General features: G+C 35.1%; 1 protein-coding gene across 1 annotated transcript; it reads left to right on the top strand.

Annotated features, from left to right (window-relative positions):
* Positions 1 to 184: 184 nt before the first annotated feature.
* Positions 185 to 9,847, top strand: LOC145222464 (kelch-like protein 12). Its single transcript, XM_080088599.1, has 13 exons — positions 185 to 379; positions 1,350 to 1,419; positions 2,207 to 2,330; positions 3,428 to 3,581; positions 3,799 to 4,013; positions 4,073 to 4,216; positions 6,855 to 6,933; positions 6,994 to 7,079; positions 7,146 to 7,347; positions 7,583 to 7,720; positions 7,898 to 8,059; positions 8,491 to 8,635; positions 8,927 to 9,847. The coding sequence occupies exons 2-13, from the start codon at positions 1,358 to 1,360 to the stop codon at positions 9,042 to 9,044; spliced, it is 1,629 nt and encodes a 542-aa protein (XP_079944725.1). The 5' UTR covers positions 185 to 379; positions 1,350 to 1,357; the 3' UTR covers positions 9,045 to 9,847.
* The last annotated feature ends 11,698 nt before the right edge of the window (positions 9,848 to 21,545 follow it).

Raw genomic sequence — 21,545 nt, 5'->3', positions numbered from 1 at the left:
AAATAGTCAGCTACATAGGAATCTCAAACAACATGTACGGTCATTAAGTTGATATAATCATCCGATTCGGGGATCAGGGGTGGGGTACATGCTTTTTCTGCAAGCAACACAATAGGTTACAAACCCAGATTTTACAAACAATACATTTAACTTATGATATCTATTGCATATTATCAGTGCGTTTAGGTGATTTCCCCAATCCCATTAAGCATATATTTGTTTTCCTTTCTGGGCATAAGCTTCTTAACCCTTCAATGTCATAAAACGTCAAATTTGACAGTTTAGAAGGTATGGTACTACTGTGAAAAAGGCGGCCTTGCATCCAATGGCAGGTGGATTTACGTTTTTTTTTTCAACACATATTAAGAGAAGAGTAAATGTAAGTTTTAAAAACAGATATTATTATTACTTATAACCCTTTATATAACACATCGATTCCGATTTTGACAGATTTCTTTGTAAAAACGTATGAACCAATTTTTTAGGTCAGGATTTGGTTTATGATCACATGCAGTCAAAATATAATACTGCAAAATACTGGGCAATTTGAGGGTCCCTTGCAGCAATGACCTGCAAAGAGTAATGTGACTTTTTAGAGTGAGATAGATCATCGCTTTTAGTTTCCTGATGTCTTAATTAGAAGTTTTGTTATTCAGAATAAGGTTATGTAAAATTTATCTGATTGTTCTTAGGGGTAACAATAATGAAGAAGTTCCACTATTGCAAAGGTTTTTCGAAACAGAATGGTAAACAATGACAAGGCAGGATGTAAAAACTTGTTGCTGTACCAAAAAACACAGACCACATGTTTAAATAGTCACATTATGAAATAGCTGTCACTTTACCCCAAATTTTGTAGTAAACTTCTCGACATTAACAATGTTGTCAATTTAGAGAAATATTTTTGTACCTGGAAATAAAGATACAAAATGGATGTTTATTGTATACGCCAGAGGTGGGCAACCTGCGGGCCAAATGCGACCCTTGATTAAAAGTTGTGTGGCCCGCAGAGATGCTTGGATTTAAAGTGTACTGACAAACGAGTCAAACTATTTTATATTTTTGAGCAGATTAATGCGCCTAATGCTATTTTTATACGATCTGACAATATGTGGTTAGAATCAAATGCAAATTTTATGTGTAGTATTGGGTAAGCACCAAAGTAAAATCACCCTGTGTTATACACAAGTGCGGCCTGCGATAAAATGGCAATTGTATTTGGCCCCTTAGTACAAAAGGTTGCCCACCCCTGGTTTACGCTATAAATGCTACTATGTTTTTATTATGCTACTATGTTGTTGTTCTTTATGTGTGCTTAACTGTTCACAATGCTAACTGTGTTTTGATAGGTTAATTAATGGATACAACTGCAAGTCGTGTTACCAGGCATTATGCTTGTCTGGGAAATCTTCTGGATGAGTGAGTACATTTATAATGACATTTATAGTTTTTTAAACATGACTGTGCAGTTCTTTATTATCAGTTGCTGTTAGTGGTTCTTAACCGTTTTATCACGTCAAAACTCCTATGATATTCTTCAGCCTTTGGTCAAACCCCAACAAGTTATATCCAAGGTTTCCAACTCATTTTGTGCTTTTGACCATATGTTTTTACCGCCAACGAAGATTCGTTGTTTTGCTGCTTATGAACAATGTGCACAATGTTCTTTGTTATATCAAATATAACCTAGTTACAACCTTCCATTGTATTGCCATCTAGCAAATAAACATTGCCATTTTTAGCAACTATATACCTGTATAGTTTAATTAAATCGTTTGTACTTCTAAAGACCTTCATCAAACCCCTGAATTAGCGTTGCCTAACCCCTGGGGTTCAATCTAACCCAGGTCAAGAACCCGTGGTATAAATACTAGGGTAAAGCATAAACTCTTTCAAAAGCAAATATGAAATATAAACACAATTATATTTGAATAGGCTACTGCGAGCCAACTTTTATGCTTTTAAGTTGGGCCTTAGGCACGCTTGCTCGAATGCATGATCTTTATGTCATACAAGACACTTACTTAATTTCGCATCAAAGAAGTCTAACAGTTTAAACTTATTGCCAACTATAAAATATGTGTGATAGGTTTTGTGTCAAAATTAGCTAAACTGTTTTAGATGTTCCAAATATATTTTAAGTCTGATGAGGACCTTCATATTTAAGGTTTTTAATTGCAAAATAATCACATCACTCTTGTTTTAGGGATCGCACAGCTGAGATGTCCACATGTGATTTGGTTCTAACATCACAAGGAAAAGAGTTTAAAGTTCACAAAAATGTTCTAATGATGTTTTCTGATTATTTTAGGAATATGTTTACAATTGAGGTGGGTAGATAAAGATCCTGTTATGATTTAAATTTACCACTGCAAGTTTTATACAAACGTTTTTGCATCACCCGCAACTCTTAGGACCTTTGAAAAGTCAAGTTTGCAAATTGCCTGACTTTGGCTCTAAATTTCTTTGTCAAGTGTTGAAGGACTGGCATTGATTTCAGACAAACATCTTGACATAAAATTAATCAGTAACCCTGTGTTTGCTCTATGTGTTTAATTTATAGCTTCTAAGGTGTGGTTGTGTTTACACAGTGGATCATATGTTCATTGCTGCTTTAGTTGACTATTAAGTTTTTAAGGTAAATAACTAGCAAAAACGGGGAGTAGACAACATGCTACCAAAACTCTTGAATCAGACTGTACCAACTTACTGATTACACATGCAGCTAATTATATGGTATAACTTGGCACCCACAGACTCAAACCATATCCGTAATTGTCTGTCACTGCTTTAAAGTCTGTAAAAATATAGTAAAAAATGCCATTGTGACTATTACGCTGCTGGTTTTGTTTCATACTAAATTAACTTTAAGTGTGTTTGAGCGGATTTTTTTCTGTGTTTGTAGTAACATACTGTGCTAGTTTCTTATGACCAATTGTAAAACATATTAGCAACAACACTGACATGTTGCAGTAGAAATCAATGCCTGTTTATAACAGTGTCTCACCCAATGAAGAAATGTGTTTTTACATGAGAATTAGGAACTAACTTATATAAAACCAACACACAACCACAATACAAATTGAATATTATGTTTTAATATTGTTCTGGCATTTTGTTATGCCGTATAAAGTTGTTCCTCAGTTTAATTACTGAAAAATATGTGTTAGTGTTGTACAAGAGCCAGTTATACACATAAGTTCAGATAAAATGGATCCTTAAACACCCTCAAAACCCTCCCCTACTAGTCATGTCCATGTTTGCTCAATTACCAAAATGGGGATACTGTTTTGTAAGCATTTACTCATGCTAGAATTTTGACAGTTGGAATAGAAATCCAACCAAATAATCTGACATAAAATACATCATTTGTGTCATTAGTGCTGTTAAAATTTCACTTTTCATTTTTACACACAATTTTCTGCAGATGAAGGAAAAATATGAAAAGGTTATTGAAATAAAAGAAATGCCTTACCAGCGACTTGGCAATCTGATTGAATTTATTTATTCTGGCAGCATTACATTAACCAAGGAGAACATGTTTGATGTTTTACAGGATGCATTGTATGCTCAAATAAAGTGTAAGTATTGTGATGGAGATTAAAACTTGAGTTTCTTGACAGATAATTTAATATTTTTTCATATATTTTTAACCTGGAGTTTTGTGCACAAAATCATTGTAAAATCCAATGATTTCTATTTGGGACTTTATTAAATTCCAAAGTAGTTAATGTTTCTTTGTATTGAATAGTCAATATGTTTTAGTTGCATTTTAACAAAATATCTTTACAAACATAGCTTTGGAGTCAACATGCTTTGAATTTATCTCGGAAAATATTTCAGCTGACAACTGCCTAAAAGCTATTATTTTTGCTCGACAATGCAATAATAATAAGATATTGAATGAAGCATATGAAGCTATTTTTAACAATATGAATAAACTTCAAAATAATGAAGGTTTCTTGGAACTTGATATCAAAGACTTGACTACAATCGTTACATGGAAAAAACAAGTATGTTAAAATATTTTTCTAAAACTTCCACAGAAAACATAATGCTTTTCTTGTGACAGCATGTTGCAGAAGATTCCTTTAAAGCCATTGTGCAATGGGTTAATCATAACCAATCTCAACGCAAAAATCTGTTTGGCTCACTTTTCTGTCAACTGCAACTCACTTCAGTGACACATGATGCTCTAACAAGGATATCTGAGGAGGTAAGCTTGTTCCCCTTAACTGTCTAAGTCACCAAAACTACCTAATATTGGGAAGCGATATGTTTACTCTTTGAAATTTGTGGTTTGTTTGTTACATCATTTTGTCACAAAATCTCATGCTCTTTATATTGCCAACTGAACATATGAAACAGAACTCTACGCCTGTTCTAGCAACTCAATGAAGGCTACAATGACATCTTTGGGCAATGTTAACATGTTAGCTGTTTTTATTTACAATATGTTCCATCATATGTGAACCATATACAATACTTATATCGTTGTAGAACATCGTTGCATTGTCCATGGTATTAATTATGAGTCTCCTTCTCTGAAAGTGACACATCTTGATTTCGCTCTGTTTTTTTTCCTTTTTTTCTGCGTAGAAGTTTGTCCATGGTTATGGATGAAACTTTCACAGATGGAAGATAATATGGTCATGTAAATGTGCTGATTGTTTTGTTTGACTCGATAGCCCAAGTATTTACTCCACTAGCCCCGAAAATGGCTGAAACTTAGAGAGTTTAAATAATATATCATCTATTGATGTGTTTTTTCTCTGTAAGCACATTTACCCCATTACATCTCAAATGGGTGTAATTTCTGAACATTGGTTGATTTGGACGAATTTCTGACAGTATGTGCAATGTGTCATTGTTAGGTTTCAATTGTTATGTTTTGCCTTGCAGTCAGTTACCTCATGTGCCTGCTAAAAACGATTATTTTTCAGAATTTGGTAGCGTGACGTAATTTTTAGTAGCACGTGTGTTTTAGCCTTGTCTACACCAACAGTGTAGGGCCTAATAACACATACATATATGACCTTACCAACTTCATATATGCCAGAGCAAAATGCTTTAATTGTATCAACTAGAGACCACTGAGGTCAATCTGAGGTTTGTTTTGATGCAATTTATTTTGCTAAAACCCTTTCATAACTAACAAATAAACTTGGCTAAACCAAAATAATTGGCATCAGTTTGTACAGGGGTGCACAGTCATTTTGCTGTTAATGGCACCATCGCAGGTTACTGTTTCACTCAAGCCTGCCAAGTGTCTAAAGAAAATTGTTGACAAACTACTGATTTCAAGAAAATTGATTTATTTCACAATATCCCATTTACTAGTGCCTAAAAGTCCGGACTGATTTCCAACATAATCCATGCATTGAGCTGAACAATTTGAAGCTTACTTGTTTATGATGCCATTAACTATATTTTGTTAGGTTTTGTGCTGGCTGTATTTTGAGCATTGTTTGCAAACAAATGATGAAGGTTAAATCAACTCATGGCCACCACATATATTAAAATGTAAATTTTCACGGCTGGACCAGTTTATTTTTTAAGGCACGTTGTGAACCTCTGTCCTTGCATGGCATCAGGGCAAAGCATAGCCTGTTGGTAAGAGTGTGTTTTTCCAGAACTTTCAAACGAATTCCGTGGGTTGGAATCCCCCAGTGCCTTGTTATGTGGGAATGTTTGGTGATCGGCTAAATCCATCAGACGCTTTCAACAGGCATACAATGGATAATCAAATTCCTACACACCAAAGCGTCACCATAGACAAAAATTTCCCCTACACACGTTTATTGCCACCGAAGAAAAAAGTCTGCAACACTACTATAACGTACGATCTGTGTTTTTCGACGCCATACGAGGATTGGAAAAAAGACGTTAGCTTGTTTGTTGTGGCATACGCGTTCAGTTCTGTTAGCCTAACATTTTCTGGATAAAACACAGGTGTAAGTTAAACAAATGTAAAAACGATCAAGGTGAATACGAGAAAGGTGCTTTCACAGGTTGCCTAAAAATTGCGCCGTGAGCCACGAATCCGTAGGAAATGTAAGTGCGGCGTGTGTAACGTTTTGTTGAGTGGGCGCACGTTGCAAATCATTTTTGAAACACACGTGACGGACTGCATGAGTGACGTCACATTCTGCCACCGAGGTATGGGAATTAATTTTATACCGAGAGAGTAAATGTTCTATCTCCTTATAAAAGATATAAAGTAATTCAATTCTTCTAATTACGACGGTCACTGTGACGACGCTATTTCAATGATTGCAAAATCAGCACTTTGTGCGCCGTTTTTATAGCATTGCGACAGTGCTTCAAAAGTGCGGCAAATTTGAAAGTTCAGCATGCGATCAACCTATTGGTCGCGGGATGATCTATGCGTGTTTATATGGGAAAACCAATATTGCTAGATCGTTGCCTGAAACCAATTTTTTCGTCAGTTGCACCAGCACTAATTATTTTTTCTTCAATTGTGCGAGCACTTATTAGGTGGCAAGAAATTACAGTCGCGCACACCGATTTTATGGTCGCGCCGTGCGACCGCGCCTGCATTTTTGCACCCCTGGATTATGCCATTTTGAGATGTTAATTTTTGAGTTTTACCATGTGGCCCCACAATTACACCACTAACTCCTAAAATGGGTAACTTTTGCAATTCATGGCCAAATTGAATGTAACTTCCATAGGGTGTTCCTGATATAGCAAGTTTATTTCTGCAGACTATATTATCGCCCTGTTTAAACTCACAGTACCAAAACTAAATAACATTCATACATACATTTTAAATTCTGTAATATTTTTTTGGAATTTTCTCGAGCAATGGCTCATAAAGTTTCTTTTAACAGAGTTTGGTGAAAGAAAACTTGCAATGTTCCAACAAGCTAGTTAAAGCTTTTGCACAGCTGAAATATCCACAATGTCAGCGTGAGTAAATTATTAAAATTCCTTTTTGGATATAATTTTAATTCAGTTGTGTTGTTGCAGACAAATTTCTTTTAATGGGTGGCTATGACTCAGAGACAGATTGTGTGGCTTTTGATGTCATCACTAAAACATCAAAATATTTACCAGTAAATTTGACTATGAAAGCTGCAATGTCAAACTGTCAATGCTTTTTGATCTACATTGTGTTTTAGAAACTGAATTTTCCACGTTGTGCGGCTACTACAGTGAAAGTTGGGAGTAGAGTGTACATTGTGGGGGGAGCTGATAATCAGGGTGAAGGTCATCCTTACCAAAGCTGTGAATTGCTAGATTTAAATGACCTAGAGAATGGATGGAAACCAATGTCAAACATGCTTGAACCTCGAAAATGGTGCAGATCTGGTACATGTCGGGGTAATAATATTGTCATTGTGATTTTGAAGTTAGCCTCTAAATTATGTCTGATATGTTTATTATTTTATTTTTATTCACCACCTAAGAGTGTGCTTGCTCATAATGGGTCCACATTACGAAAAATAAATGCCCAAAAATGTAATAGTCTAAAAACATTTTACTGTATGTGATCAATTTAGAGTAGAGATGTAGGTTTTCATCATTGGAAATTTTATGCTGACAATTTTTGCTTCAGAAAAGATTTATGTTACTGGAGGTTATGACCACCAGTGCTTGTCAAGTTGTGAAGAATTTGACATCCAGAACAGCAAATGGATGAGCATAAGCAACATGCGGCAAGCAAGATATGTGCATGCAACTGTTGTCTTGAATGGTAGAATATAATTCAAAAAAATAAACTGTAATGGCAATTTTTATAATTATAGTAAATTGCAATTGCATAAAATAGCAAACTATATCACCTATAGACAGTTAAAATTTTGAGTGTTTTTTTTTTCGGTAGGGCTAGGATTAGGACTTTATTAGGAGAATTTACTTATGGTATGTTTAGATATGGTTTATTGCATTGGTGGTGTCAACAACACTACTTTTCACTTTTCCTCGTGTGAATGCTATGATGTAAGAAGTGGTAAATGGAATGTGATTGCACCTCGTAATGAAGCAAGAAGTGGTTTAGCATCTGTTGTACTGGATGGAAAAATATATGCAATAGGTACAAAATTGAGGTTTTAAATAAAACATATTGTTAGAGTAATGTTTTAAAGGAACACCAATTAAATACACAATCTGGCTGCATGCATGGTGCACATGTCATTTACTATTCATGTAATATTTATTCTGAAAAATGACATTGGCAATTGGCAATCTTATAAAGTGGATGTCAGGTTTTGGTAAACATGCCACTGAACTAGTGTAGCTTAACTAAGAATAGACACCTGCTTAATTAGGAATGCCACTTAAACCCATCCTGAATTTAGTCAGAAGCATAGGTCTAGCATACTTTAATCTGTATGTTAGAATGTCATTATCACTCTTTGATAGTTTCTAATATTATCACTCAATAATACTTTGGGATTAGTATTCAATTGTTTCCTAAAAACTAATGTTAGTTTGTAATAGAGAGTTTTATACCTTGATGAATAGGGGGTCGCGATGATGGTAAACGTATCTCAACAGTGGAAACATACATTCCTGAGGCAAACAAATGGTTGTTTGTTGAATCACTCCATTTGGCCCGCAGCTGTCCATCTGCATGTGTATTGGCTGGCAAGATTTTTGTCATTGGAGGGTGAGACCAATAAATTTTAAAAGGATAGGTCTTAATTTTTTTAATCTTTGTGATATAAAAAGGCACATGTAGCTATCAACACATATAGTTTCCTTGCTTTTTTCCTGCAGTCTGTCCACAGATTGAGATTTTGAGCATGTCATAGTGCAGACAAAGTTGTTTGGGCTGGTGAACTGCTTTTAAGCCACATAAAATGCATGCATATAGTTTCATTTTGGGGTTTATCTTGTGATATTACTTTCATTTAAGTTAGTACCAAAATAATTAACTAATTTCACCTTCTTTTGACAGCTGGCATGGTTCTAGCCGCTTGAATTCTGTTGAAATTTTTGATCCAACGACTGAAGACTGGTCATTTTCTTTCAAAACTAAAAAACCAGTCTATGCTGCAACTGTCGCTGCAATTTAAAATAGTTACCACGTATCTGTTTGTAAATATTTGTAAGTTTTTATGTTTGAATAGCAAATAGTGTTGCTATATTCAATGTCTGACAGTAAAACTTGTTATGAGTGACATGTCTGCCATTATTTGTTCAATGCTTTTAGGTATGTTTTTTACTATTTAAAATGTATTTTGTAACTGTAAAGTGTCACTCATTTATCACCCATTGTTTTTGTTTCCCACTGTTCTAATTTGACCCTTTAAAATGTTTCACTGGTAAATATTAAACTGCAATGAATTACTTTTGTACCCTTCACTACCAAGATAAAATCTAACACCCACTTTTTGCACCAAATTGTAATACCTGTTGTTCGAAAATACGTAGTATTTATTTGCTGTAGAAATCTGTGGAAATCTTTATTAATTGTCTGTTAATTTATCCTCCCATATGGCTGTAAAAGACAAGCAGGACCAAAAATGTAATGATAAGAATTGGTTTTAGTGACATTATTTTTGTACAATGCACTATTTCGTTTTACTCCTTTCTACATTCATTTATTTCAAGTTTCATAAAATCTTCATTTATAGTTCTCCTTGATTTTTTAATCATGTACGATTCCCACATTTGTCTTTTACAATTTCTCAACAACTTTGATTTATCTATTTTGTTAATGACACTCTAACAGGTTCAACATTCCCACTGTATTTGATACTTTATTGTCAACAGCAATTTACATATTTTTTGTACACGTAAAACTTTTTTATGGTGTAAATATTTATATGAAGTCGCCTAGTGATGTAAAGTGTGTAAAATAAATTTGATTTGTGTACTTGTGCTTAAAAAGTGTTGTACTTTGATAACGACATCATTGTTGAGCAGAAATATTTATGAGCACATGTACAAACCTCAATCACAAAGGTATAAATGCATAAAAATAGGTTTGCTTCATTTTTTTAGTTCTTTTATAAAACAAGTTATAATTACGAACTCATATACCTGCTCAGCTATTAGGTCATTGAAATTTTTAAAAAAATAACCATTACAGCCTAAAATTTAGACCAGAATGTTTCAACTTAATATCAGAGAACAAGTATAAAAGATAAATACAAGGCGACAAAACTCTAAATGCGTCTGTGGAATATCAAAAAGCATAAAATATATGTGGTTGCCTGGCGACTACCCGTCGGTGCGGCACCGCAAAGTTAGTTTTCGGGAAAATAAAACGGTAGCTGTTGTTTTGGGGCAGTGATTCTCAACCTTTATGGATCACGTACCACCTGGTGACTTTTCGTATCGTTGTGTACCACCTAAATGCTGTTTTAATAGACCAAGAGATGGGCCTATTTTCCCGACCAGACTAGCTCATAACAAGGTTAGCAATATCAGAATCATGTTCAAAACACGGGTTTTGCCCCGACGCTGATCAGTTTGGGTCAATTCTTGATCTGACGTAAATAGAATGTGACAGAAAGTTTTTTCTCGGGATTCGAACCCAGGACAATCTCGGGGACGAATTCCGATCATTTTTTTGTGTCTGTATGTGGGTCAAGCGCGCAAGGCCATTCGACCAAGTTCCTGCCCGCGTGACAGAACGCTCTACACACGTACCACCTAAAAGGCACCGGCATAGTGGTCGTGGCAAGCGTACCACACGAGAACCTATGTTTTCGAGTATGAGGCGCAAGCTCTTAATTTTGGCGTTATGGTCTGTGACATTTTACTTGCGTTTATGCATTGCTTTAGGCTTTTTTACAATTCCCATTTTTATTTTTCAGCTTTCTATGCATAATTTAATTTGTGTCAAGTCATGGTTGGATAAATTTGTGGGCGATTTTGAGAAGATTGTTCACAAGATAAAGCGCGAAGTTTTTAAGCCAATGGCTTGTCACTAGTCACCAATTAGGAAAAAATCTATTTACAACAGGAACCCTTGTGCCGATTTAATCAAGTACTTGTTAAAAAGTATTAAAGAAGTACATTGGAGGGTCTAGATCTAATATTAAGCACTCAGCAGAACTTAAGAAGTACATTGTTTGGTTTTGTAATATGTTATTTGAACAAGCTATGTTAGTTTATGAAATAATTGAGCAACATAAGTGTTGGCAGTGTATGTGTTGCACTGTGGTTTTTTTTTGTATATAATACAGAGAAATCAATTTGTCTCGAACTGAAAATGCCAGCTCATATTAAAGTAGTTTTCTAAGCAACCTAAGTTTTAGTATTATACAAGTTTGATAACAAAGAGAGAGGACAGATTAGGAAAAAATAGACAGTGCTATTATTTCAGAAGCATGTTAGTATGTGCCATGGTTCCGTGTTGCTGATATTTTATGAAATATTAAACTCATATGCACCATAATCATAAAAAGTTGCTGGTTTATTGTCACACTCTCTTCAGTAATGTACATGCTGACATAGTTATGACAACTTGATTTACTAAAACTGTTAATTAGACAGGATACCTCTCTGCTGCTTTGAATAAGCTTAGCGATAGCCTTACAACATTTTGTTCTGTCCAAGCAGATAGTAAATAACATATATATCTGTTTTTTAGATCATCATCCAGGTAATCCCATAGGACATATATACATAAATAATGATTAAAATTTGAAAGCTTGTAAGTCAACATACAACAACTGTGGCATTATGGGTGTATGAAAATGTATTTGGATGTATGGAAACCATGGGGATGTATTTAGTACTACCAATATGGACAGTGTTTTTAGACCTTGTTTGTAACTCTTATTTTTTGTTACTATTGGTATGTAAATTGTACAACAGAAACAAATGCGCAAATCTTTACCTGCCAACCTAGTTTTCCAAAGTACAACAAGCCTAACCTAACTTAAATTTTTGTAACAGCATGGTGGGAAAATGTGAAAGGATAAATCATGAAAATTCTGACTTTTTGAGCTGTTAACAAGTGGTCAAGTCAAAATTGAATGTTTTCTTAACATAATGCATATACCTTAGCTCCTAATAGTTTGTTACAACCATTGATCTAAAAAAGCACAATGTATGTAATGACTTGCTACCAGCATGTGGGTTAAACACTTCTATGGCAATTAAAATAACAGCTAGGTTGTCCATAGTAACCTCATTATGTTGGAGATTGGTAGATTACTTATGTTTTTTTTTTACCAGGGCTTCTTATATGATGTGGAAAACAAAATGTTGTGAATGTCCTGGTGGCAAAGATTGAATCCATACACCAGTAAGTTGTCTGCAGTAATTAACAGTGTAAACTAATAATGTTAGTGAGTTCGATTAACTGCATGGCCGATTTGCCATTGCTACAATTGGGATTTATGATCCTCATGCAACTTAACGAATTATGCAAACTCCTGATTTGCCTGCACTTTAAATGTTTACCATAAAGTGTGTCATTAAATATTTTTTTAGGAGAGGCATGTAATGTTTCAGGCTTTTTATGGGTCCCTTTTTTCTTTTTTCTTTTTTCTCTCCTGCAGTTTGTTCACCCTCTTTTACATTAAATGTTTGATGAGTTTGGGTAAAGCTTTCACAGATTGTATAGTTTGTAGACTTTGTCCTTTATAGAAGCTGTTTGTTGTGTTTAACCCTGTAGCTCTAATGTTTACCCTCTAGCCCTCTAAAATGGGTAAGGTTTTTATGCAGTGTCAGAATTAGTGATGTTCATAGTAGAATATCGAATCCTTTGGATTCGAATCCAGTTAGATTCAAATCCATTTTTGCCGTTTATACCGGGTAATTGAAACCGATAAAAATGTGTGCTCTCGTCGTTGGTAAAAATGTAAACACATAGGTTATGCTTTTTCGTCGACGCCTGGTCATTGTACCAGTTGCAAAGACGGCAAGTGCATAGTCGCCGTCAAATCAGTGAGCGCTATACAACGTTATAACGCCAAGTCCTGAGTCGCTATAACAACACCATAACGACGGTTGTGCATTGAAGCCATAATTAACGATTTGCGCACTTGTTACGCATCTGATCACATGATTATGCTTATGCCATTAAATGACATACCGGCGACTTTTTGCAATGTCTTACCAGCATCTAATTGTTTCCGACTTTTTTTTGTCACCCCAAAAAATTTAACGGTCATGGCATTAGGCAGCAATTTAAAGCATGGGATTGTTTGTTAATATCGCAAAACAGTGATGGAATCCCATAACATATGAAGTTTGCATCTTTTTTTAACCCCATACAAACAAAAAAATGCTGTATATACTGCAAAGTTCACATTTTGTGTTGCAAAGTAGTTTATTTGAAATTTAAAATCACTTATTGCCCCAGCTTTACATCACCCAATGTATTAACTTTGCTAAAGTGCCTATTTTTGCAGTTGTTTTAGGTTAACAAACATGATATATTAGTACACTAGGGAGTCTATGTCAGTCCTATACCATCAACAAATTTAAATTACCACAGCATGCTTACAACATAATTACTTCTGCTGAAGGCAATAATAATCACTAAATAAAACTGTGTAAGTTAATTTTAACCTTATGCTAATTTTCTCTGGCTTAGTGAATTTTGGGTCATTTAGTTTCAATGATGTTGTGTTTCTTCCCAGTGTTTTTCTTTGTTTTGGTTGGTTTTTACATTATAAATGAAAAATATGTTTTATAATGTATTAAACTCGTCTACTTTAGTTGTTGTCAAGATTAATGATTGCTGAGTCAAAAATAATATAAGAATTGGATTCGATATTCTAGATTCGTACCAATTATTCTAGAATAACCAATTATTCTACTTTGAACATCCCTAGTCAGAATTGACTGAAATTTGCATAGCTTGTAAAATTTGCCACTTGTAGGTGTCGATTGTTGTGTTCAAATCTTTAGTCCCCATATTTACCCCATCAGCCCCCTAAAATAAGTTTGTTTTTGGAACAATGTCAGAATTGACTGAAATTTGCATAGCTTGTAAAATTTCTGCCACTGTCAGAATTGACTGAAATTTGCATAGCTTGTAAAACTTGCCACGTAGGTTTCAATTGTTGTGTTCAAATCTTTAGCCCCCTAAATGTGTGTGTTTTGGAACAGTTTCAGAATTGGCTAAAATTTGTACAGCTTGTAGAATTTGCTACTTATAAGTGTCAATTGTTCTGTTCAGCTCTTTAGTCCCCATATCTACCCCAACAGCCCCCTAAAATGGGTGAGTTTTTTTAAATAGTTTTGTAATTGGCCTAAATTTGTTTAGGTTGTAGAATTTGATACTTGTAGGTGTCGATCGTTGTGTTCAAATCTTTAGCTCCCTAATTGGGTGTGTTTTTGGAACAGTTTCAGAAGTGGCTGAAATTTGTACAGCTTGTAGAATTTGCTGCTTATGGGTGTTGATTGTTGTGTTCATCCCTTTATCCCCATATTTACCGCACCAGCCTCCTAAAATAGGTGTGTTTTTGGAACAGTGTCGGAATTGCCTGCAATTTGTATAGCTTGAAGAATTTGCTTCTTATAGGTGTTGATAGTTAGTTGTGTTTAACCCTTTAGCACCCAATTTACCCCACCAGCCCCCTAAAATATGTGTGTTTTTGAAATGGCTGAAATTTGTATAGCTTGTAGAATTTGATATTTTTTGGTGTCAATTGTTGTGTTTAGCCCTGTAGTTCCAACATTTACCCCTCTAGTCCCCTAAAATAGGTAAGGTTTTTAAACAGTGTCGAAATTGACTGAAATTTGTATAGCTTGTAGAATATGCCATTTATAGTTGTCAATTGTTGTGTTCAACCCTTTATTCTCCACATTTACCTCACCAGGCCCTACTATTGGCAAGTTTTTTAAACAGTTACAGAATTGGCTAAAATTTGTACAACTTGCAGAATTTGCCTTTTTGGTGTCGATTGTTATGTTTAATCCTGTAGTCCCAACATTTACCCCTCTAACCCCCTAAAAAAGGTAAGGTTTTAAACAGTGTCGAAATTGACTGAAATTTGTATAGCTTGTAGAGTATAGTACTTTTTTGTGTCGATTGTTGTGTTTATCCCTTTTTCCCCATATTTACCCCACAAGCCCCCTAAAATGGATGTGTTTTTGGAACAGTTTTGGAGTGGGCTGAAACTTGCACAATTTCGACACTGTTCCAAAAACACACCCATTTTAGGGGGCTGGTGGAGTAAATATAGGGACTAAAGGGATGAACACAACAATCGACACCTATAAGTAGCAAATTCTGCAAGCTATATAAATTTCAGCCGATTCCAAAATTGTTCCAAAAACACACCCATTTCAGGGGGCTGGTCGGGGCTAAAGGGTTGAACACAACAATCGACACCTATAAGTAGCAAATTCTACATGCTATACAAATTTCAACCAATTACATAACTGTTTCAAAAAAATTGGCCATTTTAGTGGGCTGGTTGGGTAGAGGGGTAAACGTTGGGGCAACAGGGTTGAACGGTTGAACATTGCTGTGCAAAAACAGCTGATTTTAAATCACTAACATTAATCAACATTGTAAACCAATAAATATCTCTTTTGGGACATCTTATAGTGGCTAAAGGTTTAGGGAATGTTCCATATTGATTATTCTACATTGCCGAAATTCAAAAATTAAGAACCATTTTAGATTAGGACACCATTACCAACCCCACGAACAACCAAGTTCATAAAAAAGAGATGATTTGGCAAAAGTGATAATCGACTAGAAGAGTGGCTTAGAAAATTTTGCCATTGCACATACACTAAAACATACTTTTAAACGTATTTTCCACACTTATTTTATATGGGTCCCATATCAACCACCATTTTTTATAGCCTTATTTGTTTCTGCAGACAAAAACAGTTCGCAACTAAGTTTATAATCCTTTTATCTATACAAATCCTTTTATTTAGACATTGTTTGAAATTTGTCGTATTTAATTTTTGAAGGAAAGGAGAGGTAAACAGTGACAAAATAAAGTAAAACACAACAATCAACACGTATATATGGCAAATTTGACAATTTGCCTAAATTTCAATTAATTTGAACATTGTTAAAAACATTTACCCATTTTAGGGGCCAGTGGGATAAAAAATGGGGTAAATAGGACTAGAAAGTTAAACACCACAATCAATGACTTAAAAAAGCTGGTTTTACAAATTGTCCAAAAACTTAATTCGAACATTGCTAAAAGCTGCTGCGGTAACTATAGGGACTAAAGAGTTAAGTACAACAGTCAACACTCATGGCAAAATTCTACAAGCTATACAAATTTTATTCAAAACTGACACTGTTCCAAAAACACACCCATTTTAATTCTGCATGCTTTAAAAATTTCAGTCAATTCCGCCACTGTTCCAAAAACAAACCCATTTTAGGGAGCAGGTGGCGTAAATAAAGGGTTGAACACAACAATCAACACCCATAAGTAGCAATTTCTACATGCTGTACAAATTTCAGTCATTTCTGAAATTGTTCCAAAAAACCCACCCATTTAGGGGGCTAAAGATTTGAACACAACAATCAACACGAAATTTGTATAGCATGTAGAATTTTCTACTTTTTTGTGTTGGTTGTTGTGTTAAACATATTAGCCCCCACATTTACCCCATCAGCCCCCTAAAATGGGTGTTTTTTTAGAACGGTGTCGGCTTTGACGTTTACAAATCTGTATCGTTTGTACAGTTTTGCCAAGTGTTGACTGTTGTGGTGTTCAACTGTTAAGCCCCCATATTTACCCCACCAGCTTCATAAAATAAGTAAATTTTTTAACAATGTTCGAATTAAATGAAATTGGGACAGTTTGTAGAACCAGCTTTTCTAAGTCATTGATTGTTGTATTTAACTTTGTAGTCCCATTTTTCATCCCGCTGGCCCTTAAAATGGGTGAATTTAACAATGTTTAAATTAACTGAAATTTAGACAAAATTTCCCATGTACAGGTGTTGATTGTTGTGTTTTACTTAGTTGATATTTTCACAGTTTGTGCAATGTGTCTTTTAGGTGTAAATTGTCATGTTTTGTCTTGCAGCCCTATCAGTTACCCCACTAGCCCCCAAGAGAGTCAACTTTTTAAACAATGTCCAAATTTATGGAACTGTTTGCAAAATGTGCCCTATGGAAGTGGTAATTGTTACGTTTTACCATGCAGCCACCCCATTTACCGCAATAAAACCTAAAATGGTTAACTTTTGCAAACAATGGCTGCATTGAATGTGACTTGTATAGTTTGTACCTTGTATAGCATGATCACTTTTTTCACCCTGTTTAAACTCATAGAACCAAAATTAATCATAGTTATTTGGTAGAATGCATTAATTATTAAAACTTTGCATGTGTGGGGCACGCATGTGTGGTGCACGCATGAGAGGTTGTAAAAGACAGTGTCTGATATGGGACGGTTTATAAACTGTGTGTGGGATATATATGTATTTTAAGAAATAGATCACAGTGTATGTGCAATGATAATATGTGCTAAGTTACTCTTCTAGTTGAGTTAAGTCAAAAAAATCTTTGATTTAAAATCACTGATGATGGAACCACTGAGAAATAGGGGTGTGGGCCATGAACTACCAGTATAAGTTTACCCATAAACCAGTGACCAGTACTTAAAATAACAATTACACAACTACTTGGTCAAATGCTCTCAGAAGGGAAACACCCATAGACAGACATATCTCTCATTAGTATTCATCTGTGACAACCTCCTGAACTCTGTGGAAATAAACATAAACAAATAAAACTTGCAAGCCAAAGCAGATTCCCACATTAGTGACATTATTAAACTTGGGTATTTTATGAGGCAAATAGGTAGTTGAATGAGTTTATTTTGCTTGGTGAAAGTAAACATAAACATACAATAGCGCTAAAACAATCACCAAGCCAGAAATAGCTGCGCAACATTTAAATGTGATGGTAAAACAGTTTAAGTCAGACTGTCAGGTATCATTTTTACAACCCACCTGTTATGTTCTGTGCTATTTCTTGTAATCATTTCTGATGCATATTTGGCCCAGCAAGTTGCATTAAAAATCAGGTACATTTCCTAGTAATGTCTCTGCTGTTCATCACTTTATGTCATGTTAAGTTTCGGCTGAACAACTAGACACAAACTTATGCAATTTAATGTCCTACCACAACACAAGTTTGGACCATTACTGTACTGGCACAATACCTTCTCATCTATGGTCAATGTTTGATTACATTACAGCTGAATGCATTAGGTTTGTTCAAGAGCATTTATGCACATGAATGCAGAAATATAACAGACCTGACATGCTGACACACTTGCTTCATAGTAGTGATGTTAAAAATCATAAAATAATTGCACGTTACAGAATTATATTAGTCAACTTAATGTTTGGCATACTTTTATTATGCACCACTAATCTACACAAAAATAAAATTTGGTGTTTTTCAACAGTAAGCAATACTTTTAAAACAAAACCAGATGTTATTCTCAAGTTTGTTTTCCACTTGTATATTTGTTTTTGACATGTAGTAAGTTATCTACAGTTTCAAATAATGTTTGTAATAAAGTACTAAGCACTTCCGTAACAATCAAACTATTACATTTTTGATTTTTAATCCTTAACTCTGCGCCATGTAGCTTTCCACCGCAGTTCAGCGCAACAAAAATGCTTGCAAACCTTCTCCAATGCATGTAGCCATTATCATGTAAAATATCAGTCAATTCATACCCACTTTTACCAAGCATCGTAAAAACAAAACCACCAGCAAGACAAAAAATGGGGATTTTTTTAGTTTTGTTTTAAACAAATGGCAACCCTTTGTATGGCTGTTATTTAAAACAACGTGATCTAATCAACTGCTTTATTGTTGCAGAAACATTTATGGAAGAAGTACATCCAGAACATTGTTTTATTCTGACAATGCTTGTCTATTTTCTTTTTTTGTCATTAATATGTATACAGTAGTCTCAAAGTAATTGCTAAGTTAGCCTGAGAAAGACTGCTCTTGCACCTGCTTGTGTAGTGGTACATTAGATATGCTTGCTGATGTCAATGATTGTTGCTGGTTTGCCCCATTGTTGCAATTCGGGTTTGATGTCAACTTGGGTGTGGCTTAGTTGATGCCCTGAAAAAGGACGCTTTTCTTGGCTGATGCTAAGTTTACATTTCTTGTTGGCTGATTGGAGGTGGCATGTTTTGTTGTGATACATATTGCTTGTGTCAGTTGATGTTGCAGGGACAGACCTTGGCTGACCTCCTCGGGGGACTTATTAAGACGAGCAATGACCCTGTGGCATTTAGCTGATGATTGTATTGTTAGCCAAGTCTGTTACTGGCCTGGTGCAGTCAAGGAAATGTTACCCAAAATATTGTGGCTTTGTCACATTTGGAACCCAACTTGTTCTAATCCTGGTCAGCTGACTGTTGTAATAATAACTTTCTGTGTATGTGTGTCAGTCTGGTGAGGCTTACGCAGAAGTTGTCTGAGACCTTTGGGTCACTTTTTAAGATGGCTGAAGCTGGGTTTCTAAAGGACTGACTGACTGCTGTATGATTTGTCCATGTTCCCCTTCTGGTATGCCAGATGTTAGCTTGGGACAGTTGGTTGAGGGGAGCTGAACATGGCCGAAAGGTGTGGGCTGCTAGCCGCTCACATTTACCACCTGAAGCTGGGTGTCTCCATGCACGCAGATGGCATTGATGTGTAAGTCATGTGTCTTGGTCCCAATTAGGCTAACTGTATATGTGACTTTCACTTTGGTAGATTGGTTTGTTTAATAGATGTGAATTTTTTGGGGGGTTGGTGTATTTTTAGTTTTAGGTTTTGTTGATATGTGGAATATTTTGTGGTAGTGTATTTTTAGTTTTAGGGTTTTGTTGATATGTGGATGTTTTTGTGGTGGTGTATTTTTTGTTAAGGGTTTGGTTGATATGCAGATTTTTTGTGGTGGTATTTTTTTAGTTTTAGGGTTTTGTTGGTACTGTGGTGAGTCTACACTGGTATATGTAGGTGGTACTTGTGCAAGTCTTTTGTATGTTCAAAGTGTTTTGCTGTCAGGTTGCATGATCAGTATATGGAGTATATCTTGTGTTGCATTTTTGAAATTGGGTATGATATGCTTGACATTTTAATGCTCAAAGGTGTTTTGGTGTTGAATTGTAGACATTGCATTGTTGGGTGAGACTCATGTTCAGATGAACAATCTTTCTTTGCTAATGGATTCACCTGCCGAAGTAAGTTTTTGAGTCTTTACTTGATAATAAAGTAATGCACATAGGATTTGAAAGAAGGTACATTCTTTATTTCACCTATGTAGCCTGACCCCAAATACAATTTTTTTAAGTTGGTTAAAACTCAGACAGTTGGTAGAACATGAGATTGTTGAACATTTGCAAGTGAAGCAACCAGTGTGAAATATCTATACTTAATATGTTAACCTGAAAAACACCACAGTGCAAGTCTGTACAAACCTCCAAATCATGCCTGTGAGGTGTTTTAAACATATGATCACTTTGATTAGAAGGTAAATGTTGCATTATCTGCCAAATGTTTAACCATATTTATTGTGTTTTTTTAGTGAGCATACAATTACTGTGATTAGTTGTTTTAATTCAATTTTCTTTATATTACAGAATGGTGATCTTGTAAACAAACTTTCATGACAATGATTCACTCACTAGTAAGTTTGACATAATTACGTTGATTTCATGCAGTTTAACTTTGTGCAGACTTTTAGTGCTACATCAATATTAAATTATTTTATTGATAAAAAAAGATCAAATGTAATTTTCTTTCCATAATGTTAATTTTTACATTACCTATCCCTTTTGTACGAAGCAAATTATAATTTGTAATACAGGTTTACAATGAACAAATTAAACGATAATGTGGTCATGCTTTTTGATACAAAACATTACTAGATCTTATACGCTCGAATAAATCAAATATTTTGTTTTGCAGATTTCTTGTTTCTTCTTTCTTCACACATCATTTCTACATTTTATTGTGTTGTGTTTGTTGATTTTTCGTTTCGCTGTGTCTGGTGTTTTTAGGTAGAAATGTTTCTTAGATCAGGCAGCCGGCAGTCGTCCAATCACGGATTTTGATATTTACCCATAATTTAAAATTGTTTGTACACTTCTTTCGCCCACAACTCCGAGATTAAGACGGAGAATTTTGTTTTTTTCACATCCCTATACTTTTAACCCATAAAGCGAAAGGAGGCCTGTATACCGCCCATTTTATGCGGTGCTTCCACTTTTTATCCTAGTGTAGCTTATTTTCTGCCACAAACACACTGCTTCACTCACAACACCCTTGTATTGAATGACCCTAAGCGCTTCGGCTAACAGCAACGCAATAAAATACGCCCACTTCACGCCACATCAGTACAACGGTTCATGCACACAAAGATAATACGCTACATAACCCCCCACTTCCAAACAAAATTTCGTCCCCGAAATAACAGTAAACAGAAAGAATAGACTACATAATGTAGTCCAATAAATTAGCCGGCAACCTACGTTGACGACCAAACATAGAAGTTCCACGATCGTTTACGACCGGAGACGGTGAAGAAAATGAATTATTGTTTACTTGTGAAGAAACATCATTACTTAAAGGTAACATCACTGTCACGATTTTCAACGAG

This window comes from Phallusia mammillata, chromosome 4 (genome assembly GCF_965637545.1).
Source record: "Phallusia mammillata chromosome 4, kaPhaMamm4.hap1.1, whole genome shotgun sequence".
NCBI lineage: Eukaryota > Metazoa > Chordata > Ascidiacea > Phlebobranchia > Ascidiidae > Phallusia > Phallusia mammillata.
This window is presented reverse-complemented; position numbering and strand designations above follow the sequence as displayed.

Excerpts from the sequence above, each read along its gene's own strand:
- LOC145222464 (XM_080088599.1), top strand. The coding sequence starts at position 1,358 with ATGGATACAACTGCAAGTCGTGTTACCAGGCATTATGCTTGTCTGGGA. Across the intron at positions 3,582-3,798 it reads ATTGTATGCTCAAATAAAGT|CTTTGGAGTCAACATGCTTT; the intron begins GTAAGTATTGTG and ends TTACAAACATAG. Across the intron at positions 4,217-6,854 it reads TAACAAGGATATCTGAGGAG|AGTTTGGTGAAAGAAAACTT; the intron begins GTAAGCTTGTTC and ends TTCTTTTAACAG.